At 42.8% G+C, this 26137-nt stretch overlaps 1 protein-coding gene across 1 annotated transcript; it reads left to right on the forward strand.

The window, feature by feature from the left end:
* The first annotated feature begins 603 nt into the window (after positions 1-603).
* Positions 604-25844, forward strand: zgc:162707 (UPF0524 protein C3orf70 homolog B). Its single transcript, XM_017682010.2, has 2 exons — positions 604-837; positions 25046-25844. The coding sequence occupies exons 1-2, from the start codon at positions 663-665 to the stop codon at positions 25699-25701; spliced, it is 831 nt and encodes a 276-aa protein (XP_017537499.1). The 5' UTR covers positions 604-662; the 3' UTR covers positions 25702-25844.
* Positions 25845-26137: the final 293 nt, after the last annotated feature.

A 26137-nucleotide genomic window follows, 5' to 3' on the forward strand; every position in this document is an offset into this window, starting at 1 on the left:
TTGCCTGTGAGTAAGACGAGTGAAGGAGCTACAGCGGTGATGGAGGACCCCTGGGAACCACCGTCGGCTTCACTGTAACGAATGCAGGGTTTAATAACGGACTGTAAATGTGTGGGATTGAGAAATGAAAACGAATGTTTGTTAATAAATAATTCCATGAATGAATTACAGCGTCTTGTCGTGTGTTTGTGCTCTAACGTCTGCTATGATGAGCTTAACTGGACCTTAAACAGTCGATTTGATTAAGAGTTTTAATCCCAGCTGTTCAGTTTAACCAACATACAGAACTCTCGGAAACCGTTTCCATAAACACGTGGATTAATAATAATAATAATAATTAAAAAATAATATTTATTTATTTATTTATTTATTTATTTATTTATTTATTTATTGTCTAAGTTTAAGAATAAAACTTCCTTTATTGTTCAGCCGTGTGATTTGTAGCTCCGCCTCCTGCCTTTGATTGGCTAAGTTGTAGGTAGCAGCGCAGCCCGGCCCCTGTGTGGTGATTGGTGGATGTGGCCCCGCCTCCCCTGCTGTGATTGGCTGTGGGCGTGCTGTACTCGGGGAGTGAGACGCGCGCTCTCGGAGTCTGGGCAGGAGCGCAGCGCGTGCGGAGCTGATGGCCACTGAGCGGGTGAGATAGTCAGACAGTGGTGGTGATGGTGATGATGATGAGCTCCGGGATGAAGATGAAGATGGATGAGGCGCAGGCTTTAGCGCGGAGCTGCGCGAGCCGACCGGATTTCGTCCCGTGCGACGGCTCCGTGTGCGCGACTCACTCTCACGGGAAGTGCTTCAGACTGCACTGGTGCTGCTGCCTGGGCTGGTGTCACTGTGAGTACACACACACACACTATACACACACACACACACCTATACACACATACACACACACTATACACACACACACACTATATACACACAATACACACACTCTCACAAACACACACACACACTATATACACACAATACACACACTCTCACAAACACACACACACATACACACTCTCACGGGAAGTGCTTCAGACTGCACTGGTGCTACAGCTCACACTTTACACAGCTCACACTTTACACGGCTCACACTTTACACGGCTCACACTTTACACGGCTCCTTTTTACAATAACTCCCTCATCCTCTCCAGAGCAGAGCTGCTCTCCAGCTGTTTGTCTTTTACACTGTTTACCCTGCTGACAAAGATTTTACACAGTGCTAGATAATAATAATGGTGGTCACACTAAAGATCGACACTTTGAGCCCAATCTTGACCTGTTCACTGTGAGGTGGACTCACTTGTGCTGCCAGCTGTTTAGACATTAATGTCTGTGTGTTGTTCTTTTCAGAGGACAGTGAATCTGCTCTGCTGTACAAGCTGCACACTGACCACTTTAACTTATATCAGAGCTTCAGTTCTACAGTGACGTCCCATCAGAAGATAGAATATCTGCAGAAATTTGAGGGGCGTAGTCACTTGTGTGAGATACTAATACACTCAACTACACTCAACTACACTCAACTACAAATCAAATCAAATCAAATCAAATTTATTTATATAGCGCTTTTTACAACTGATGTTGTCACAAAGCAGCTTTACAAAAATGGGAATCACAGCACAGAGAATCAGACAAAACACTGAACATAATATACAGAATATACAGAACCCCCGTGAGCGCTGAGGCAAGGAAAAACTCCCTCAGAGCTGGAGGAGGAAGAAACCTCGGGAGGACCAAGACTCACATCTAAAGGGGGGACCATCCTACCACTGGTCAGACAACTTATAAGTTAAACATTGAAAAGTCAATTTTACATCCACGCAGTTCTAATATATTCAGGTGTGTATAATCAACAGTGGAAACAATACAAAACTACACTCAACTACACCCAACTACACTTAGTTAGGCTGAACTACACCCAACTACACTCAGCTGTTGTGTTACTGTAGGTGCAGAGGGACACACAATTCACATGTGGTTCTTATAGGGCTGAAATGGTGAAATGGTGAGGGTGAGCTGGTGAGGGTGAGCTGGTGAGGGTAAGCTGGTGAGGGTGAGCTGGTGAGGGTGATTTGGGGATTGTTGACGTGAGCCCATGAGTGAAGGCCACTCCACCAGTACACTGTGGATCTACCTGCCGTTCAGCAGCCTAATGGCCTGGGAAAACAGTCTGTCCCGGAACCGTCTGGTTCTGGACATTATTCCTCTGTGCTGCCCGTCCCTCGGTGGCCTGGGTGGGTGGAGTGCTTTATGATTCTCCTTGTCTTCTTCAGACAGTGACTGGTCTATAACTCCAGGAGACGTGGAAGCTGAACCTCAGTGAGCTGTGGTTGGGCTGGACTGTCCCACTGCAGAGCTTTGCGTTGTGCAATTATTAAGATGTCCAATCACTCCAGCGAGGAGCTTTGATATGAAGGTGTTTTGAGGTTTGGGGTCAGTTATGTGATTGAGGTGTTAGTCAAGGTTAAGGTGGTTTAATCTTATATACTCCTCATATGTTGATCCATCAGTAGTTACTGAAAAATGATAGGTTCATCCCTCAGTAACTGCACTGTCCCAGTGTAAGAGTTGTAGCCAGCCTGGAATCAGGGGGCTTTTTGCTTAAGATGCAAAACATTTAGACCCCCAAGGATGTTTCACTGCTCATCTAATGAACCTTCACCCCAGAACATTAAATAGCTCAACAGCAGGTGGAACGTCTTCAGGCAGCAGATGGCTTTGACTCTACAGCTAGACAAGAATAGTAAAAATGTACACATACTTTATTGGTTAACCCAACAATGCTTTACAGTGCAACCATGAAATTGTAATGAAATAGTGTTTATTAATGAAAACAGCAGGAAACAAACTGTCCTTGTTAACTGTGTGACTCTAACGGTCCACACTTTACTGGATTAAGACAGTTTGTGGATAAAGTGGATGTCTCAAAATCAGAAGAGCTTCATGTTTCCAGTTTGTGATCTTAGATCTGCAGATAGTGACCTTCTGAACTCCTTCCATAAAAGACAGAAAACGTGGAGAAGCCCTTTCAGTGATTCTGCTTCTAAACTGTGGAGCTCAGTTCAGCTTTTATTAGACAGTCAAGGTCAGAGATGACTTTAAAAAAACTGAAAACGCAGCTCTTTAACTCTGAGCTTCAGTAAAACTCTCCTCCTCTTTAACTCTGAGCTTCAGTAAAACTCTCCTCCTCTTTAACTCTGAGCTTCAGTAAAACTCTCCTCCTCTTTAACTCTGAGCTTCAGTCAAACTCTCCTCCTCTTTAACTCTGAGCTTCAGTAAAACTCTCCTCCTCATTAACTCTGAGCTTCAGTAAAACTCTTCTCCTCTTTAACTCTGAGCTTCAGTTAAACTCTCCGTCTCTTTAACTCTGAGCTTCAGTAAAACTCTCCTCCTCTTTAACTCTGAGCTTCAGTAAAACTCTCCTCCTCTTTAACTCTGAGCTTCAGTAAAACTCTCCTCCTCTTTAACTCTGAGCTTCAGTAAAACTCTCCTCCTCTTTAACTCTGAGCTTCAGTAAAACTCTCCTCCTCTTTAACTCTGAGCTTCAGTAAAACTCTCCTCCTCTTTAACTCTGAGCTTCAGTAAAACTCTCCGTCTCTTTAACTCTGAGCTTCAGTAAAACTCTCCTCCTCTTTAACTCTGAGCTTCAGTAAAACTCTCCTCCTCTTTAACTCTGAGCTTCAGTAAAACTCTCCGTCTCTTTAACTCTGAGCTTCAGTAAAACTCTCCTCCTCTTTAACTCTGAGCTTCAGTAAAACTCTCCGTCTCTTTAACTCTGAGCTTCAGTAAAACTCTCCTCCTCTTTAACTCTGAGCTTCAGTAAAACTCTCCTCCTCATTAACTCTGAGCTTCAGTAAAACTCTTCTCCTCTTTAACTCTGAGCTTCAGTAAAACTCTCCTCCTCTTTAACTCTGAGCTTCAGTAAAACTCTCCGTCTCTTTAACTCTGAGCTTCAGTAAAACTCTCCTCCTCTTTAACTCTGAGCTTCAGTAAAACTCTCCTCCTCTTTAACTCTGAGCTTCAGTAAAACTCTCCTCCTCTTTAACTCTGAGCTTCAGTCAAACTCTCCTCCTCTTTAACTCTGAGCTTCAGTAAAACTCTCCTCCTCTTTAACTCTGAGCTTCAGTAAAACTCTCCTCCTCTTTAACTCTGAGCTTCAGTAAAACTCTCCGTCTCTTTAACTCTGAGCTTCAGTAAAACTCTCCGTCTCTTTAACTCTGAGCTTCAGTAAAACTCTCCTCCTCTTTAACTCTGAGCTTCAGTAAAACTCTCCTCCTCTTTAACTCTGAGCTTCAGTAAAACTCTCCTCCTCTTTAACTCTGAGCTTCAGTAAAACTCTCCTCCTCTTTAACTCTGAGCTTCAGTAAAACTCTCCTCCTCTTTAACCCTGAGCTTCAGTAAAACTCTCCGTCTCTTTAACTCTGAGCTTCAGTAAAACTCTCCTCCTCTTTAACTCTGAGCTTCAGTAAAACTCTCCTCCTCTTTAACTCTGAGCTTCAGTAAAACTCTCCTCCTCTTTAACTCTGAGCTTCAGTAAAACTCTCCTCCTCTTTAACTCTGAGCTTCAGTAAAACTCTCCTCCTCTTTAACTCTGAGCTTCAGTAAAACTCTCCTCCTCTTTAACTCTGAGCTTCAGTAAAACTCTCCTCCTCTTTAACTCTGAGCTGCAGTCAAACTCTCCTCCTCTTTAACTCTGAGCTTCAGTAAAACTCTCCGTCTCTTTAACTCTGAGCTTCAGTAAAACTCTCCTCCTCTTTAACTCTGAGCTTCAGTAAAACTCTCCTCCTCTTTAACTCTGAGCTTCAGTAAAACTCTCCGTCTCTTTAACTCTGAGCTTCAGTAAAACTCTCCTCCTCTTTAACTCTGAGCTTCAGTCAAACTCTCCTCCTCTTTAATTCTGAGCTTCAGTAAAACTCTCCTCCTCTTTAACTCTGAGCTTCAGTAAAACTCTCCGTCTCTTTAACTCTGAGCTTCAGTAAAACTCTCCTCCTCTTTAACTCTGAGCTTCAGTAAAACTCTCCTCCTCTTTAACTCTGAGCTTCAGTAAAACTCTCCTCCTCTTTAACTCTGAGCTTCAGTAAAACTCTCCTCCTCTTTAACTCTGAGCTTCAGTAAAACTCTCCTCCTCTTTAACTCTGAGCTTCAGTAAAACTCTCCTCCTCTTTAACTCTGAGCTTCAGTAAAACTCTCCTCCTCTTTAACTCTGAGCTTCAGTAAAACTCTCCTCCTCTTTAACTCTGAGCTGCAGTAAAACTCTCCTCCTCTTTAACTCTGAGCTTCAGTAAAACTCTCCTCCTCTTTAACTCTGAGCTTCAGTAAAACTCTCCTCCTCTTTAACTCTGAGCTTCAGTAAAACTCTCCTCCTCTTTAACTCTGAGCTTCAGTAAAACTCTCCTCCTCTTTAACTCTGAGCTTCAGTAAAACTCTCCGTCTCTTTAACTCTGAGCTTCAGTAAAACTCTCGTCCTCTTTAACTCTGAGCTTCAGTCAAACTCTCCTCCTCTTTAACTCTGAGCTTCGGTAAAACTCTCCTCCTCTTTAACTCTGAGCTTCGGTAAAACTCTCCTCCTCTTTAATTCTGAGCTTCGGTAAAACTCTCCTCCTCTTTAACTCTGAGCTTCAGTAAAACTCTCCGTCTCTTTAACTCTGAGCTTCAGTAAAACTCTCCTCCTCTTTAACTCTGAGCTTCAGTAAAACTCTCCGTCTCTTTAACTCTGAGCTTCAGTAAAACTCTCCTCCTCTTTAACTCTGAGCTTCAGTAAAACTCTCCTCCTCTTTAACTCTGAGCTTCAGTAAAACTCTCCTCCTCTTTAACTCTGAGCTTCAGTAAAACTCTCCTCCTCTTTAACTCTGAGCTTCAGTAAAACTCTCCTCCTCTTTAACTCTGAGCTTCAGTAAAACTCTCCTCCTCTTTAACTCTGAGCTTCAGTAAAACTCTCCTCCTCTTTAACTCTGAGCTTCAGTAAAACTCTCCTCCTCTTTAACTCTGAGCTTCAGTAAAACTCTCCGTCTCTTTAACTCTGAGCTTCAGTAAAACTCTCCTCCTCTTTAACTCTGAGCTTCAGTAAAACTCTCCTCCTCTTTAACTCTGAGCTTCAGTAAAACTCTCCGTCTCTTTAACTCTGAGCTTCAGTAAAACTCTCCTCCTCTTTAACTCTGAGCTTCAGTCAAACTCTCCTCCTCTTTAACTCTGAGCTTCAGTAAAACTCTCCTCCTCTTTAACTCTGAGCTTCAGTAAAACTCTCCGTCTCTTTAACTCTGAGCTTCAGTAAAACTCTCCTCCTCTTTAACTCTGAGCTTCAGTCAAACTCTACTCCTCTTTAACTCTGAGCTTCAGTAAAACTCTCCTCCTCTTTAACTCTGAGCTTCAGTAAAACTCTCCTCCTCTTTAACTCTGAGCTTCAGTAAAACTCTCCGTCTCTTTAACTCTGAGCTTCAGTAAAACTCTCCTCCTCTTTAACTCTGAGCTTCAGTAAAACTCTCCGTCTCTTTAACTCTGAGCTTCAGTAAAACTCTCCTCCTCTTTAACTCTGAGCTTCAGTAAAACTCTCCTCCTCTTTAACTCTGAGCTTCAGTAAAACTCTCCTCCTCTTTAATTCTGAGCTTCAGTAAAACTCTCCTCCTCTTTAACTCTGAGCTTCAGTAAAACTCTCCTCCTCTTTAACTCTGAGCTTCAGTAAAACTCTCCTCCTCTTTAACTCTGAGCTTCAGTAAAACTCTCCTCCTCTTTAACTCTGAGCTTCAGTAAAACTCTCCTCCTCTTTAACTCTGAGCTTCAGTAAAACTCTCCGTCTCTTTAACTCTGAGCTTCAGTAAAACTCTCCTCCTCTTTAACTCTGAGCTTCAGTAAAACTCTCCTCCTCTTTAACTCTGAGCTTCAGTAAAACTCTCCGTCTCTTTAACTCTGAGCTTCAGTAAAACTCTCCTCCTCTTTAACTCTGAGCTTCAGTCAAACTCTCCTCCTCTTTAACTCTGAGCTTCAGTAAAACTCTCCTCCTCTTTAACTCTGAGCTTCAGTAAAACTCTCCGTCTCTTTAACTCTGAGCTTCAGTAAAACTCTCCTCCTCTTTAACTCTGAGCTTCAGTCAAACTCTACTCCTCTTTAACTCTGAGCTTCAGTAAAACTCTCCTCCTCTTTAACTCTGAGCTTCAGTAAAACTCTCCTCCTCTTTAACCCTGAGCTTCAGTAAAACTCTCCTCCTCTTTAACTCTGAGCTTCAGTAAAACTCTCCTCCTCTTCAACTCTGAGCTTCAGTAAAACTCTCCTCCTCTTTAACCCTGAGCTTCAGTAAAACTCTCCTCCTCTTTAACTCTGAGCTTCAGTAAAACTCTCCTCCTCTTTAACTCTGAGCTTCAGTAAAACTCTCCTCCTCTTTAACTCTGAGCTTCAGTAAAACTCTCCTCCTCTTTAACTCTGAGCTTCAGTAAAACTCTCCTCCTCTTTAACTCTGAGCTTCAGTAAAACTCTCCTCCTCTTTAACTCTGAGCTTCAGTAAAACTCTCCTCCTCTTTAATTCTGAGCTTCAGTAAAACTCTCCTCCTCTTTAACTCTGAGCTTCAGTAAAACTCTCCTCCTCTTTAACTCTGAGCTTCAGTAAAACTCTCCTCCTCTTTAACTCTGAGCTTCAGTAAAACTCTCCTCCTCTTTAACTCTGAGCTTCAGTAAAACTCTCCTCCTCTTTAACTCTGAGCTTCAGTAAAACTCTCCTCCTCTTTAACCCTGAGCTTCAGTAAAACTCTCCTCCTCTTTAACTCTGAGCTTCAGTAAAACTCTCCTCCTCTTTAACTCTGAGCTTCAGTAAAACTCTCCTCCTCTTTAACTCTGAGCTTCAGTAAAACTCTCCTCCTCTTTAACTCTGAGCTTCAGTCAAACTCTCCTCCTCTTTAACTCTGAGCTTCAGTAAAACTCTCCTCCTTTTTAACTCTGAGCTTCAGTAAAACTCTCCTCCTCTTTAACTCTGAGCTTCAGTCAAACTCTCCTCCTCTTTAACTCTGAGCTTCAGTCAAACTCTCCTCCTCTTTAACTCTGAGCTTCAGTAAAACTCTCCTCCTCTTTAACTCTGAGCTTCAGTAAAACTCTCCTCCTCTTTAACTCTGAGCTTCAGTAAAACTCTCCTCCTCTTTAACTCTGAGCTTCAGTCAAACTCTCCTCCTCTTTAACTCTGAGCTTCAGTCAAACTCTCCTCCTCTTTAACTCTGAGCTTCAGTAAAACTCTCCTCCTCTTTAACTCTGAGCTTCAGTAAAACTCTCCTCCTCTTTAACTCTGAGCTTCAGTAAAACTCTCCTCCTCTTTAACTCTGAGCTTCAGTTAAACTCTCCGTCTCTTTAACTCTGAGCTTCAGTAAAACTCTCCTCCTCTTTAACTCTGAGCTTCAGTAAAACTCTCCTCCTCTTTAACTCTGAGCTTCAGTAAAACTCTCCTCCTCTTTAACTCTGAGCTTCAGTTAAACTCTCCGTCTCTTTAACTCTGAGGTTCAGTAAAACTCTCCTCCTCTTTAACTCTGAGGTTCAGTAAAACTCTCCTCCTCTTTAACTCTGAGCTTCAGTAAAACTCTCCTCCTCTTTAACTCTGAGCTTCAGTAAAACTCTCCGTCTCTTTAACTCTGAGCTTCAGTAAAACTCTCCTCCTCTTTAACTCTGAGCTTCAGTAAAACTCTCCTCCTCTTTAACTCTGAGCTTCAGTAAAACTCTCCTCCTCTTTAACTCTGAGCTTCAGTAAAACTCTCCGTCTCTTTAATTCTGAGCTTCAGTAAAACTCTCCTCCTCTTTAACTCTGAGCTTCAGTAAAACTCTCCTCCTCTTTAACTCTGAGCTTCAGTAAAACTCTCCTCCTCTTTAACTCTGAGCTTCAGTAAAACTCTCCTCCTCTTTAACTCTGAGCTTCAGTAAAACTCTCCTCCTCTTTAACTCTGAGCTTCAGTAAAACTCTCCGTCTCTTTAACTCTGAGCTTCAGTAAAACTCTCCTCCTCTTTAACTCTGAGCTTCAGTAAAACTCTCCGTCTCTTTAACTCTGAGCTTCAGTCAAACTCTACTCCTCTTTAACTCTGAGCTTCAGTCAAACTCTCCTCCTCTTTAACTCTGAGCTTCAGTCAAACTCTCCTCCTCTTTAACTCTGAGCTGCAGTCAAACTCTCCTCCTCTTTAACTCTGAGCTGCAGTCAAACTCTCCTCCTCTTTAACTCTGACCTGCAGTCAAACTCTCCTCCTCTTTAACTCTGAGCTTCAGTAAAACTCTCCTCCTCTTTAACTCTGAGCTTCAGTAAAACTCTCCTCCTCTTTAACTCTGAGCTTCAGTAAAACTCTCCGTCTCTTTAACTCTGAGCTTCAGTAAAACTCTCCTCCTCTTTAACTCTGAGCTTCAGTAAAACTCTCCTCCTCTTTAATTCTGAGCTTCAGTAAAACTCTCCTCCTCTTTAACTCTGAGCTTCAGTAAAACTCTCCTCCTCTTTAACTCTGAGCTTCAGTAAAACTCTCCTCCTCTTTAATTCTGAGCTTCAGTAAAACTCTCCTCCTCTTTAACTCTGAGCTTCAGTAAAACTCTCCTCCTCTTTAACTCTGAGCTTCAGTAAAACTCTCCTCCTCTTTAACCCTGAGCTTCAGTAAAACTCTCCTCCTCTTTAACTCTGAGCTTCAGTAAAACTCTCCTCCTCTTTAACTCTGAGCTTCAGTAAAACTCTCCTCCTCTTTAACTCTGAGCTTCAGTAAAACTCTCCTCCTCTTTAACTCTGAGCTTCAGTCAAACTCTCCTCCTCTTTAACTCTGAGCTTCAGTAAAACTCTCCTCCTTTTTAACTCTGAGCTTCAGTAAAACTCTCCTCCTCTTTAACTCTGAGCTTCAGTCAAACTCTCCTCCTCTTTAACTCTGAGCTTCAGTAAAACTCTCCTCCTCTTTAACTCTGAGCTTCAGTAAAACTCTCCTCCTCTTTAACTCTGAGCTTCAGTAAAACTCTCCTCCTCTTTAACTCTGAGCTTCAGTAAAACTCTCCTCCTCTTTAACTCTGAGCTTCAGTAAAACTCTCCTCCTCTTTAACTCTGAGCTTCAGTCAAACTCTCCTCCTCTTTAACTCTGAGCTTCAGTAAAACTCTCCTCCTCTTTAACTCTGAGCTTCAGTCAAACTCTCCTCCTCTTTAACTCTGAGCTTCAGTCAAACTCTCCTCCTCTTTAACTCTGAGCTTCAGTAAAACTCTCCTCCTCTTTAACTCTGAGCTTCAGTTAAACTCTCCGTCTCTTTAACTCTGAGGTTCAGTAAAACTCTCCTCCTCTTTAACTCTGAGGTTCAGTAAAACTCTCCTCCTCTTTAACTCTGAGCTTCAGTAAAACTCTCCTCCTCTTTAACTCTGAGCTTCAGTAAAACTCTCCGTCTCTTTAACTCTGAGCTTCAGTAAAACTCTCCGTCTCTTTAACTCTGAGCTTCAGTAAAACTCTCCTCCTCTTTAACTCTGAGCTTCAGTAAAACTCTCCTCCTCTTTAACTCTGAGCTTCAGTAAAACTCTCCGTCTCTTTAATTCTGAGCTTCAGTAAAACTCTCCTCCTCTTTAACTCTGAGCTTCAGTCAAACTCTCCTCCTCTTTAACTCTGAGCTTCAGTCAAACTCTCCTCCTCTTTAACTCTGAGCTGCAGTCAAACTCTCCTCCTCTTTAACTCTGAGCTGCAGTCAAACTCTCCTCCTCTTTAACTCTGACCTGCAGTCAAACTCTCCTCCTCTTTAACTCTGAGCTTCAGTAAAACTCTCCTCCTCTTTAACTCTGAGCTTCAGTAAAACTCTCCTCCTCTTTAACTCTGAGCTTCAGTAAAACTCTCCGTCTCTTTAACTCTGAGCTTCAGTAAAACTCTCCTCCTCTTTAACTCTGAGCTTCAGTAAAACTCTCCTCCTCTTTAACTCTGAGCTTCAGTAAAACTCTCCTCCTCTTTAACTCTGAGCTTCAGTCAAACTCTCCTCCTCTTTAACTCTGAGCTTCAGTAAAACTCTCCTCCTCTTTAACTCTGAGCTTCAGTAAAACTCTCCTCCTCTTTAACTCTGAGCTTCAGTAAAACTCTCCTCCTCTTTAACTCTGAGCTTCAGTAAAACTCTCCGTCTCTTTAACTCTGAGCTTCAGTAAAACTCTCCGTCTCTTTAACTCTGAGCTTCAGTAAAACTCTCCTCCTCTTTAACTCTGAGCTTCAGTAAAACTCTCCTCCTCTTTAACTCTGAGCTGCAGTAAAACTCTCCGTCTCTTTAACTCTGAGCTTCAGTAAAACTCTCCTCCTCTTTAACTCTGAGCTTCAGTAAAACTCTCCTCCTCTTTAACTCTGAGCTTCAGTAAAACTCTCCTCCTCTTTAACTCTGAGCTTCAGTAAAACTCTCCTCCTCTTTAACTCTGAGCTTCAGTAAAACTCTCCTCCTCTTTAACTCTGAGCTTCAGTAAAACTCTCCTCCTCTTTAACTCTGAGCTTCAGTAAAACTCTCCTCCTCTTTAACTCTGAGCTTCAGTAAAACTCTCCTCCTCTTTAACTCTGAGCTTCAGTAAAACTCTCCTCCTCTTTAACTCTGAGCTTCAGTAAAACTCTCCTCCTCTTTAACTCTGAGCTTCAGTAAAACTCTCCTCCTCTTTAACTCTGAGCTGCAGTAAAACTCTCCGTCTCTTTAACTCTGAGCTTCAGTAAAACTCTCCTCCTCTTTAACTCTGAGCTTCAGTAAAACTCTCCTCCTCTTTTACTCTGAGCTTCAATTAAAATCGCCTGTCTGTTGTGTGTACTTATCCACCAAACAACAGGTCAGAGTATTCGGCCTTCTTGGAGCGAGTGGGCAGGATTCTGGAAAGGGTCCCGCCTACAGACTCCATAGTCTTACTGGGAGATATCAATGCTCATGTTGGCAATAATATATTTAATTTAAAAGCGCCTTTCTCGGCACTCAAGAACTCTGTACAAAATGACTGGGAGACCTGGAGAGGTGTGATTGGGAAGAACGGCCTGGCTGATCCCAAGCTACCAAACCCAAATGGTGAATTGTTATTGGACTTCTGTGCTGGACATGGATTGTCCATAATGAACACCAAGATGGAACGCAAGGACATTCATAAGTGTACATAGTACCAGAGCTCCTTGGGTCAGAGGTCAATGATCGACTTTGTTGTCGTTTCATCTGACTTGGGGCCATATGTTCTGGACACTGGGGTGAAGAGAGGTGATGAGTTGTCAATTGATCACCATCCCAAGCTGTATTCGGCAAGGGTGGAGAAACTCTGACTTCCAGTGAGGATATTGTCGGTCAGTTGAAAGAGCACTCTGAAGAACTCCTTAATCTGGAAGACATGCCTCCCTCACGGGACTCAGGGCCAGAGGCTCCTGGCGTGTCAAGCTCCATTCCTCTGGTGGAGGTCACTGAGGTACTTGGCAAGCTCTTCAGTGGCAAGGCACCGAGGGTGGATGAGATTTGTCCGGAGATGCTTAAGGCTCTGGATATTGTGGCACTATCATAGCTGACGTGCCTCTGCAATATTGCATGGACTCCAGGAACAGTACCCTTGGACTGGCAGACCGGGGTGGTGGTACCTATTTTTAAGAAATGGGACCAGAGGGTGTGTGCCAACTATCGGGGTATCACACTGCTCAGCCTCCCTGGGAAAGTCTATGCCAAGGTGCTGGAAAGGAGACTTCGACTGATAGTTGAATCTCAGATTGAGGAGGAACAATGCGGATTCTGTCCCAGCCGTGGAACAATGGACCAGCTTTTCAGCCTCTCACAGATTGTTGAGGGGGCATGGGAGTTTTCCAACCCAGTCTACATGTGTTTTGTGGATTTGGAGAAGGCTTACAACCGTGTTCCCCAAGATATCCTGTGGGAGGTCCTCCGAGAGTGTGGGGTGCCGAGCCTACTACTCCGGGCCATTCAGTCTCTGTGCTCCGATGTGCTCCGACGATGTTGTTCTTTTGGCTGAATTACATGGTTGCCTCCAGCACTCACTGGAGCGGTTTGCAGCTGAGTGTGAAGCGGTTGGTATGAGGATCAGCACCTCCAAGTCTGAGTCCATGGTCTTAGCCCAGAAAAGGATGGCATGCCCACTCCAGGTAAGGGGAAAGGACTTGCCCCAGGTGGAAGAGTTTAAGTATCTCGGGGTCTTGTTCATGAGTGATGGGAAGAGGGATCATGAGATCAGCTGCAGGCTGGGACAGGCGGCAGCAGTAATGCTGTCACTGTACTGGACTCTGTTTACTTGTCGGTCTACATTGACCCTCACAGGTGGTCATGAGCTGTGGGTAATGACAGAAAGAATGAGATCTCGAATACAAGTGGTGGAAATGAGCCTCTTCGCAGGGTGGCGGGCTACACTCTATTGATAGGGTGAGGAGCTCGGTATCCGGGAGGAGCTCGGAGTAGAGCCGCTACTCCTCCACATTGAGAGGAGCCAGCTGAGGTGGTTTGGGTATCTGATCCAGATGCCCCTGGACACCTCCTGGTGGGGGTTTACCAGGCACGGCCTTCTGGGACAAGACCCTGAGGTCGTCCTAGGACTCATTGGAGGGATCTCTAAGTTGGCCTGGAAGCGGCTTGTGGTTCCCAGGAATGAGCTGGAGGAAGTTGCGGGGAACAGGGTCGTCTGCTACCGCGACCCGATCTGGACAAAGAGGTTAATGACAGTGATGATGATGATAATTTCTTGTTTTAATGTTGAGCTTTGTCTCCTGTCTGTAAAGCACTTTCAGCTGCCACCAGCATGTAAAGCGCTACATAAATAAAATTATTATTTAATTTATTATTATTATTATTATTATTATTATTATTTGTACATAACATACATATATACACATATACTCTTAAAAAAGAACAAAGGTTCTTCAAAGTTGGCTGTAATGGGGAGCGAGGAGGCAGACGCATATGCTGAGATAAGCGAGATGTATTAAGTGCAAATCCAGAATCAGGGTCATAACGGTCCAAGGTCATATAGCCAACACGGATAGAATGGGGTTCAGACAGGACACAAACCAGAACAGAACTAACAGCAAACAGAGTCCAACGAAGCAAACATAACAGAGCAAGGACATGAAACAGAGACCAATACATTCATACAAAGACTGGCAAACACAGGACTTAAATACACGGGACAATGAGGGACAGGTGAACACAATCAAGGGCGGAGTAACAAAACCAAAACAAACACACATGGAGTGGGAGGAGCCAATCGTGACATTTGCTAAGTTACGGGAAAGGTTCTGTTCAGGAACATGAGTTCTATGTAGAACCATTTCAATACTTCAATTGTCCTTTGTCTAGTGAAATTCTCAGATTGTTTAAGAATGTGTTGCATTTGGTTTTATGTAGAACCTTTTTAAAAAAGGTTCTATATAGCACCAAAAAAGGTTCTACTATTTTTACAGGCTTGACAGCATAACAATAGCAGAATCCTTTTTGATATGGTATATAGAACCATATACATCACATTCTAGATCAGTCTGAAGAACCGTTTCACCAAGGTATGCAAATGGGTTCATACAGAACTCATGGTTCTTAACAGGACATCTAAACATCTAAAGTCTTCCCAGAAGAGTAGAGCTTGTTGCTGCAGCACAGACTCACTATTAACACCTTCATTTCAGAAGAAACTCTGATTCTACAAACGTTTCAACACGTAGTGCAGCTAGTAAGTAATAGAAGCTTACACGCCACCAATTAGCATGGTGCTAACTGCTTGTGTAAAGCCTCAAACTATGCGGAGGTGTTCAGAATCTCTGATAGATTAGATGAAGTTGCTTCTGACACTGTATGACTCACTGTGAGATCTATAAACGTGGACTGCAGTACTTCACTGTAAAACAGTAGCAGCTCAGGATGTGATGTTGTCAGCTGTTCGGTTGTGTAGCTCGGATGATTCTGTGTCTGCTTGTCTGGATGATCTCATACAGTCAGCTCTCTCGGAGAGGAGAGAGGGAGGATCTGAGTGAGCTTCGTTCCTTCCAACAAACAACAGACTCACCAAACTGTGACTGGAAGCAGCGAGTCAGTCAGCTGTTGCTTGTGTGTCTGTGGTGCCAATTAGACTCCACTGTAATGCGCTACAGGGAAACAGACCCAGCTGTCAATGTCAAACGCAGACAGTAATGCTGGAATAAAGCAATAAGCCACAGTGAGTTTCTCACAAGTAAAGGGTGTTGATATGCAAAGCAGAGTAAAACGCCCTCACCTGAGATAAAATCACTGTAATGTATGCCTTGAAATGGTTTGCTGCAGATGGGTTGCATAGATACCAATACCCAATCTTTAAACATCAGTCAAATCATTTTATTAATACATATTTTATTTTGATTAATGCCAAAAGTGTTCAGTGTCACAAAAAACGTGATTTAGCATTTACATGTTAAAAAACATTGGTTTAGTTCAAGCTGCGGTCCAACAGTAAAAAACTATGGCAAAAACATTGAAGTATTGAGATCTAACATATTTACAAGGTTCTGTTCTGATGGATTTAAGCCCAAAACATCGATAGAGACAATAATAAGCTAAATGTATCACTGTTGTCAGAACAAAACCTCGTATCTCTAAAATGGAAACTTTACAGGAGAAGGAAAAAAACTACTTTACTTTTAATGTAAGCCAATGGAACCGGACGGATTTCCATGTAATTCTGGGACACTTCTTTTGCTCCATTCATCATAAAATTTACATACAATGTAAAGGCCAATAGGCATTTTCAAGTTATGCCAAAAACTAAAAATCTTAAAAAACGGAGATACAAGGTTTTCTTCCGATAGCAGCGATATACACAATCATCATTTCTACTGAGAGGTGTCCGTCCCAAACCTGAACCCCTACATTTACCCTTCTGACAATAAAAGTTACTTTTTAATTTTTCTTTTTAACTGAAACACAATTTCTAAAAATAAACTTTTCTGTGTTTTAATGTAAAATATGATGATTTTCTCTGTGAACAGCTGTTCAAACCTGTGTTTGCTGGTCATGAACTGCTGAGTTGCTGAGCTCAAAATGACAAAGAATTATGATGGAAAATTCAGTGATTTGTTTTAATAAAATAAACGTAATATATATTTATAGAGTGACTCAAACTAAAGATAATTAATTTGTCTGAAATAATTTAAAGTAATTGAATTGTAATGAATAATTATATAAAACAATATAAAACATTTATATTAATACAATTATATACAATTATATAAAACAATAGTGAGTTCAGACAGAGGAGTCTGGCGAGTATTGAGCTAAACCTGGGTGTCGACCTCAGTGCTGATTTACATAATTTAAAAAAATGAAAACTAACCACATAAAATAACTGGATAAAGAATAAAAACAACTCAGAAACTCAGAAACATGTAACTCGTAAAGGTCGTGTTTCAATGAGGAGGCGTCGTCGTAACAGCTCACAGCTCTGCAGCCAAACTACAAACTCACTGTCACCACCTACTGGACACATTGTGAACCGCAGTCACAAACATTCTTAAAATCATGTTTTGAAAAGTAAATATTGTATTTAACGGTTATTTTCAGAGTTAGGATTTGAGCACTCGTTCAGAAATACTGGCAAGTATTAAAAGCCTGTAAAACGCTTTTTGGCCCAGTCATATTGTGTGTTTAAGTTTATTTAAATAGCGTAGCACAGCGGTTTATAACCACAAAGAATAGAGTTTTAACCAGATGTAATGTTGACTATGAACGTGTTTTGCAAAAATCATAGTATTTATTTTGGCCTCATTGATTGTTGTGGCAATCAATCAAAACACTACCTGCTTATGTTTATAAATCAATGTAAAACATCTCCGATCATTTGGGACTCATTCGTCATGGATAAATGGTTTAAAGCGTGGTCATTCGAGCTTCTGTGGTCATTTGTGTCAGCTATGAGTTGCAAAAGACCGAGAACTCGTGGTGCAGCAAAACAGCAGTAATAACCTTAGATTTGTAACTGAACGACATCATCTGGACGTCGCAGCACCAAGATTAGTGTTTATTATGAATACAACTCTTCTGGGCTTCAGTGGACATTCACTCCTGCTGGACGTTGCGCAGGGACTCTGTGAATTTGCTCTCCGGGCACTGTAATGAATCAGAAACGTGAATCCTCTGCCTTTTATTTTTAGATCCGTGTCAGTGCCTTTGTACATAATTGATATTCGCCACATGGCACGCGTGGCAGCGTGTGACAGCGGTAATCCCCAGAGAAGGGCTTTCTCTCCGCACGCTCGCTTCATCTTCTGTTCTTTGTCTTTTGAGGTTAATCCTCCTAATGGCATTGTACGCTGCCCTGCTGCGACCCGCTCGCTGTTTGTAATGCATGGAGAACGCTAACGGAGAACGCTCGCGGAGAACCGCAGAGACGAGCAGTGCACATGGACTTACTCCACGCTCAGAGAGTTTGACTGCATTAAGAAACTGTTCCTCCTCCTCATTTCTAATCTAGTCGATCGGTTGAGACGAGTTTGGTGTCTCAGGTTTTGCTCTTTTAGCTTTAGCACTGGAGATATGAGGCTAATGCTGCTATCAGGTAATGGAAGTCTATGAATCCCAATCAGCACGGTGCTAACTGCATGTAGAAATCATCAAACACATTCGCACACAGGCCGATTATGTTGTTTCTGATGCTGTGCTGTTAGATTTAAGGAAAAGGACAGTACAGGGAGTCTGTCAGTGCAGTAACATCACGGCTGTGAGTCGGTCGTGGATGAAGATGAAGTCGATCATCACAGCCGTGATGATACATAAAACTCCACAGAGCAAAGAAGCAGCAAGATCAGATCAAGGTTGGATTTAATGTTCCATCCCCCCAAAAAGTTGTCCCTTCTGCCCGGGGTGAATTATGACTATTAGAGCTCGGCAGAGATCAATAAGCATCAAAATGCCAAAAACATCTCTACCATCATGCTGGCATCGTCCTGGGATTAGTCATTAGCGTTTTTTGACTGGTCCAGATTAAACACAGACATTTGAAGTCATTCCACATCTTTTATCTGAAGTGTGTAACAGACAGTGTCTCATATCTGAGCTTGTGTGTATCAGTGATACAGTGACTCTGACACAGAGCTGCTGCCCCTGTTTAACATTCCTAACAACTACCTGGAACACTGCTTAGACCACAGCTTACATTCAGTCAGTGACATATCTAGAGCTTCCAGAAATAGTAGAGTGATGTTATTCCTTTTGAAATAGGTCCTGTTGAAAGTCAAAGCATGATTGGTTGATTCCTCTGTCACTTCCTCATTATTTTGGTAGTTCAGTCCGGCTCCTGGAGTCTTATAACAGACATTTCCTCTCTTTTTGTCTGAAGTTCTGATCTGACAGGTCAAGGTAAGAGTTTCCACAAAGTCATATTACAAAAGCAAATCCGATCTGTTTGGAATTTGATCTTATAGTATCTGTCAAAGTTGACAATCAGCTGTCATGTCTGTTTCCTAGCAACCGACCATAAATACACAGCTGAAACGTAAACACGTCATCAAAATGATCAAGCTCAATTAAGGTCAAACAGAACAAAAGGGTGCCAATTTGTAAGTAGTGAATGTGGAGTTTATGAGATTATGAAGGTAGGATCTGATATTCTGGAGTAGATACTGAACTAAATTCAGTCCGTACTGAAGTCATTATGAAGACCATACAGATCAGATTTCAGGGTTGGAGAGCTTGCTTGGCTGTATCTACCTAGTTACCACAGAGAAAACGATCCTGATTGGATGATTTTCTTTTGGCCACTTCAAGAATTTTTTTATCCAGCCAAAATTTAACAATGAAATTAGTTTTACTACAATACTTGCAGCGCTTAAGTACAAAACACATGATGATTAAATGACATTAAAATTAATAAAATAATTCCACACTTTTTCATTTTAAACTTTAATATGGTGACATTAGCTAACTTACCAAGATAGGCTAGTTTTGAGTAATGAGCACCCTGCTCATTAGCATACATACCCTTCCTTGTTGGCTACATTAGCCTAGTAGCTTCTGTGCAAAAACTAAAGAAAGAAACTTAAAACGTCAAGCGTGACAGAAGCTGTTTTACTTTAACTTTTGAGAAGGAGTCGCTGATGAATCTCACTCTGAGCTTTCAGCCCAGCGTAAGCTGTCTGTCTTGATCTGTGATAGATGATCAGATGAATTATGTAGTGTGTTTTGAATACGTCCATGTAAACACCTCAGTTGGAATAGTCTAGTCTGATTGAGGCCATTCGGAATACAGTTTCTATCCGACTGATCGAGGTGTTTAATCCTGTAAATAATCCATTAAATAGAAGAATAATATCCGTGTAAACGTCTGTATCCGATTACATTCCCTATCGGAAAGTTTCAGTCCGTTCTGCATGAGCGTCGCGTCACAGTGAGAGTTTATACCGTTCAACACGGCGGAGCAGAAACTGGTCTGCAGAGGAGACGAAGTTCATGCTCTGATCTTTAAAAGACGGCGGTGGGACGGACGTCCAGCTTATGCGTCTCAGAGCACGACGTCTTCCTCTCGGCCTTCTTTAATAAGGACGTGCGAAGGACGTTTTCCTGAGTCTGACGTCATTTTAAAGCAGTTAAAAACACAATCGCTGCTCACTGCTGCTCATCTCACTCTGACTGGACTCACGTGATGTTTGTTGTCATGGTAACGTTTACTCTAAGCGGTTCTCTACACATGGATGTTATTTTGGATCAGGTTACTTGTAGTGAGCATGTCAACTGAGATTTTCCTCAAATTGTTGAGTAGAGTGAGAATAAACCTTTATTTAATCAGATTGCATGTGAACAGCCAGTGATCCAGTTTTCGATCCACATGATTCAGTTCAATATGATTTTTGACTTTATTTGCACTGATATGCGTGCATGACCTCATGTGAGTCAGCAGTTACGGTTCTTATGTAGCTTAAGTTATAACGTGTGAGACAGTTCACTGTTGTACGGAGTGAAGTAATGCTTATGTGTCTTGTGTGTTTTCTGAAGTTTAGCTGGTACGAATTTCAGCTGTTTTTAGTGCACGTTTATGTAGAAGCTTGTGATTGTTTTTCTCTTCTGTTTGTTTCTGTAGACCATCTCAGTTTCATATCATTTCAAGTCATCGTAAAAGCTCATGTCAGCTTTGCGTTAGGGTTATGGTTAGGGTTAGACAATTATGTCACACTGGGCTCTAACAGGCCTTCCCAGTTTGATGTCCACCTATGAGTAAACGGAAACAGTCCTTAAGGTGGGATTAGAGAATTATAACAAACCTTCCCCACAGTACTGTTCACTCCCCGGTCCATAGAGTCCAGATCAGAAAATAAACTGCAAAAACAAGCAATTCGGCACCAAAACAATATGTTTACATACATATCAACCAATTCAGCCTGAAGCAGTTTAGCACCCATTTATGCTTAAGTTTAGGAAGTGTTTTTCCCAGACTGCTTTTTGAATGAGGCACAGCCAATCAGAACAGAGCTTATTTACATATATCACTTGGAAAGGCACAGTAACAGAACCAGCCTGTGTAATTCTGCGTGGTAAAGTGATGATAGAAAATGAGCCTGCAGAAATTAATTGTGACCATCTTCGATAAATAAAACCACACAAATGAGCTTGGGTGTGTCCGACCTCAAGCCCCGCCCTTTCCTCAACCTCTTTGCTCTGATAGGCTGCACTCAGACGTGTAGTTCTGCTCATTAACAGTGGTTAGATAGAGATAGATAGAACTGTATTGATCCCGGAGGGAAATTGCGGTGTTTCAGTAGCAGGACATATAATTTCACACAAACTATGCAGAAAAATAAAAAATAGAAATAAATCTAGACAGCAGTTAAAGCAGAAGAGAAATAAAATAAAGTATAAAAGTATCTATTTACCTGTTTCCATGGCGTATGAGAGATTCTCTGTATTTACAGACAGCACTGAGCACTGCACTGAGTGGTGTGAGGAGGTCTAACAGCAGAGATTATAGACGTCATGAACTCTGAGCTGCATCAGTACTGCAGTGTAAAGTAAAGTGCAGTGAAAGTGCCGTTACAGTAACAGCTGTGATAGACTGCACAGCGAGTATTGATCAGAGAGGAGATACAGTGATGTGGCTCAGCTCAGTGCAGACAGCAGGAGATCAGTACCAGCTCTGCAGTTAGGAGACTCGCTGTAGAGCCATAAAGCAGTAGGTAAGAAAGACCTCACTATAAAGATCTCACTGTAAAGATCTCACTATAAAGAGCTCACTGTAAAGATCTCACTGTAAAGATCTCACTATAAAGAGCTCACTGTAAAGATCTCACTCTAAAGATCTCACTGTAAAGATCTCACTATAAAGAGCTCACTGTAAAGATCTCACTGTAAAGATCTCACTGTAAAGATCTCACTATAAAGAGCTCACTGTAAAGATCTCACTATAAAGATCTCACTATAAAGATCTCACTGTAAAGATCTCACTGTAAAGATCTCACTATAAAGATCTCACTATAAAGATCTCACTATAAAGATCTCATTGTAAAGCTCTCACTGTAAAGCTCTCACTATAATGATCTCACTGTAAAGCTCTCACTGTAAAGCTCTCACTGTAAAGATCTCACTGTAAAGCTCTCACTGTAAAGATCTCACTGTAAAGATCTCACTGTAAAGATCTCACACGATTCTTTAACACAGCACAGCTGGAACAGACGCCACTGAATGAGCTTCTCCGGTAAATGGTAAATGAGAGATGCTCTGATTAGAGAATAACAGTAGCAGCAGTTTAGAATTTATCTAGGACTAAACGTCTAGTACCCGTCAGCCTCGTAGCTCCAGTGCTAAAGAACCTCAGCTCTTCGGTGAGTCTGCTCGGCGTGATACGGGCTGGAAAGTGAGGATCTGTGTGGTTTGTGCTGCAGACGCTGTAGACTGAGCTCGGGGTCTGCAGAGTGAACAGAGTGGAGCTCCTCCTGCTGCCGCTCCAGCTGCCAAACGCAACTCTGGCTCAGAGATAAGACCCTTTGTCCAAATCTGCAGATAGAAAGAAGCGGAAATCTGTGAATCGGTGCCAAAGCGGACGGATGGAGCCTCGGCTGTGAAGCGCAGCACAGGGGAATACGCTGAAATCATTGTTTTCCACTTCAGTTCACCCTGCAGTGACGATAAAGAGCCTGTGGACCGTTCTACTGAATTATCTCACAGACACAATGAAGTATTCAGACCTTAGACATTTACACGGGTGATGTTCTGATCTATTTAAACCCAAGACATTATTAGAGACAGTAATAAACTAAATACATACACAATCACCATTTATAGGGTACTTTCTATTGGGAGGAGTCTGTCCCAAACCCGAACCCCTAAATTTACACTTCTGAAAGTAACACTTACTTTAAAAACTATTTTTTAGTTTTTTATTGAATTTGAAACACTTAGTTTGATCATTTTTTAATTAAAAAAGATGCAGCTCCCTGTTTTCAGGTCACTACCAAAACACAAAGAGTTTCATATGTGGGTGGGGCCTTGTTTTAGCCACACCCCTGTATTTTAGAGCAGGATGTGGGGCTGCATCCCTGTCCCTAATGGCCACAGGGTGAGCAGTTAGACCCCGTGAGGTTTAGAGACACTCTGAGGAAAAGGCTTTTAGTCTAAAGTCTAAGATCAGTTAAAGTCCCGAGTGTTTCACCTCTGACTCTGAACCCGTTCAGGAGAATCACCCAAACCCTGTTTTATTATCCGGTGCCTGGTTTAACTGTAAAGCTGATTATACTGCATGTTGTGATGTATTATTGCAATAATTGTTGCAGTGATATTACAGTAAACATACAGGGAGGTGTTTGTACAGTATAATCTGCCCTATACTCACTTAAAGAAAGGAAAGGTCTATAAAGAACCATTGGCTCTCAAAGAACTCTTTGCATAGTTAAAGGGTTCTTTGCATAGTAAAATGGTTCTCCAGATTAATGGAGAAAGCATTCTAGATGGTTCTTTATAGGACTTTTCGGTTCAGGTTCTATACAGAAGCAAAAAACAATCATATTGTAACAACAGCAGAACACTTTTGGTGCTGTAAGGTTCTATATAGGACCATATACCACACATCCTCCATCAATCTGATCTATAAAGAACACTCTGAGAACTCTTTGCATGATTACCTGGTTCTTTGCATTGTGCAGTTCTTCAGATTGATGGGGAATGTGCTATGGATGGTTCTGTACAGAGTCAAGGGTTCCATTGCACCAGTGATGTGCTCTGATTTCAAGCTTGCAATAATAGAAGAATAGAAGAGCTGTTTTTGGTGCTGAATAGAACAAATTTCTTTACTAAAGAACTCTTGTAGAACCATTCTTTGGAGTGGGGTATATGTTTTTCCAGAATTTAGCACCGAGTTCTGCTGCATAGAACTGTAAAATACACTTAAAGCATCGTTCTAGATCAAACAGCACACTGTTGTAGAAATGACAGTCTGACGGTTCCTGAAGCTTCAGTGTGAGAGAAGAGAGAGGAATGTGCTCACGTCTGAGCAGAGAGAGAGAGAGAGAACAGAGAGAGAGAGAGAGAGAGAGATAGAGAGAGAGAGCAGAGAGAGAGAGAACAGTGAGAGAGAGATAGAGAGAGAGAGCAGAGAGAGAGAGAGAGAGAGAGAGAGAGAGAGAGAGAGAGAGAGAGAGAGAGAGAGAGAGAGAGAGAGAGAACAGAGAGAGAGAGAGAGAACAGAGAGAGAGAGAGAGATAGAGAACAGTGAGAGAGCGAGAGAACAGAGAGAGAGAGAGAGAGAGAACAGTGAGAGAGCGAGAGAACAGAGAGAGAGAGAGAGCGAGAGAACAGTGAGAGAGCGAGAGAACAGAGAGAGAGAGAGCGAGAGAACAGTGAGAGAGAGAGAGAACAGAGAGAGAGAGAGAGAGAGAGATAGAGAGAGAGAGCAGAGAGAGAGAGAACAGTGAGAGAGCAAGAGAACAGAGAGAGAGAGAGAGAACAGAGAGAAAGAGAGCAGGCAGAGAGAGAGAGAGAGAGAGAGAACAGAGAGAGAGAGAGAGAACAGAGAGAGAGAGAGAGAGAGAACAGAGAGAGAGAGAGAGAGAGAGAGAGAGAGAGAGAGAACAGAGAGAGAGAGAGAGAGAGAGAGAGAACAGAGAGAGAGAGAGATAGAGAGAGAGAGCAGAGAGAGAGAGAACAGAGAGAGAGAGAGAACAGAGAGAGAGAGAGAGAGAGAGAGGGAGAGAACAGAGAGAGAGAGAGAGAGATAGAGAGAGAGAGCAGAGAGAGAGAGAACAGAGAGAGAGAGAGAGAGAGAGATAGAGAGATAGAGAGAGAGAGCAGAGAGAGAGAGAACAGAGAGAGAGAGAGAGAGAGAGAGAGAGAGAGAGAGAGAGAGAGAGAGAGAGATAGAGAGAGAGAGCAGAGAGAGAGAGAACAGAGAGAGAGAAGAGAGAGAGAGAGAGAACAGAGAGAGAGAGAGAGAGAGAGAGAGAGAGAGAGAGAGAGAGAGTTTCACTCTGTAGTTCTACAGTTACAGACTGTAGTCCATCTGTTTCTCTGATACTCTGTTACTCTGTTCTTCAGTGGTCAGGACCCCAGTGGACCCTCACAGAGCAGGTACTGTTTGAGTGGTGGATCATTCTCAGCACTGCAGGAGCACTGAAGAGGTGGTGGTGTGTTAGTGAGTGTTGCGCTGATACAAGTGGATCAGACACCTCAGTTTCAGGTCTCAGGGCCTGGGTGGGCGGTGTATGAACACCGTTGGCTGGACTTGCTGGTCAGCAGAGCGCCTGTGTGCTTCCAAAGAGAAGTGAGGCAGTTTTCTCAGCCGAGCCGAGCTGAGGCACATGGCCCGTTGTTGCCGCACGTGTTGAAAGACACGGACTCGTCCTTCAAAGGAGTTTCATTAGGCTTAAACAGGCTGAAGTCACTCAGGCTCCTGCTGACTGCGGTAGACGGCAGAGATACGGAGGAGCTGCTACAGAAGGAGCTCTGCTTGAACTGATAGAGTGGCAAAAAAATGAACTCACACAATTCGCCATGACAACGAAGAGCTAGACTGCCTGCTGATAATGTAGCTTTAGCTCTCCAGCTTGTGTTCCAAAGTGATGATTGTAAGATTGGTGATCATCACATGTATCGTTGATGTATCATTAGCCCGGGTTTCCTGCGCTGTACGTTAACCGCTTTTGTCTGTGTGTGCAGGTAAATACGTCTACCAGCCCATGACGAGCGTGGGTCAGTTACCCAGCACCGCTATCCCGGCCGCCCCGACATTTTACACGGACACTGTTGACCTGACCATCTCTCTGACCGAACGTTTCCTGCGGATCGCCCCCTGCTTCCGGCCGCCACTTTACCCAGAATCCCCCAAATACTGCAACATCGCAGAGCTCTTCATCGATGACTACATTGTCAAACGCATCAATGGCAAGATGTGCTACGTCCAGAGGCCGCCGCCCCTGACTGATGCCCCGCTCAGTCCTCCTCCTTCGGCCCCGCCCCCTCAGACTCACCCGGCTGATCTGCATCAACAGGACGCTCATACCGGACAGCATTCTGTGGATACAGTCAAACAGGACGCTGACGCTGGACACCATCAGACGGAACACGTTGATAAGGATACAGGACCTAAAATGGACCACTGCTCATCTCCATCAAGCTCTGAGGATTCTGGAATTAACACAGTGGGCGGACCCTACCTGGAGTCGTGCGAGGAAGAGTCTGAGGAAGAGGAGGATGAGCTGAGCGAGGAGAGAGCGTCCAGTCCCAGCAGTCTGTGGGAGCAGGACAGATGTGCGCTGCTTTCACCCTCCAGATCCACCGTGGAGATCATTGAAAACATTGAGACGACAGTGTAACACAAACAGGGCTTTACTGGACTGAGTCAACGACATCAATGATCCACACAGTCGCTCTGACAGACTGTAATACACTACAGGAAGCGTAGGGGGCGATACGGCTTCTACTGTTTCATTTAAAAAGCTCTATGATGTTCATATGATCCACACAGTCGCTCTGACAGACTGTAATACACTACAGGAAGCGTAGGGGGCGATACGGCTTCTACTGTTTCATTTAAAAAGCTCTATAATGTTCATCTGATCCACACAGTCGCTCTGACAGACTGTAATACACTACAGGAAGCGTAGGGGGCGATACGGCTTCTACTGTTTCATTTAAAAAGCTCTATAATGTTCATATGATCCACACAGTCACTCTGACAGACTGTAATACACTACAGGAAGCGTAGGGGGCGATACGGCTTCTACTGTTTCATTTAAAAAGCCTCTATAA

Source organism: Pygocentrus nattereri, chromosome 6 (genome assembly GCF_015220715.1).
Source record: "Pygocentrus nattereri isolate fPygNat1 chromosome 6, fPygNat1.pri, whole genome shotgun sequence".
Lineage (NCBI taxonomy): Eukaryota > Metazoa > Chordata > Actinopteri > Characiformes > Serrasalmidae > Pygocentrus > Pygocentrus nattereri.

Bases quoted from the DNA above. Each gene is read 5' to 3' on its own strand.
- zgc:162707 (XM_017682010.2), top strand. From the start codon at position 663: ATGGTGATGATGATGAGCTCCGGGATGAAGATGAAGATGGATGAGGCG. The intron at 838-25,045 runs GTGAGTACACAC...CTGTGTGTGCAG, and splicing joins CTGCCTGGGCTGGTGTCACT to GTAAATACGTCTACCAGCCC.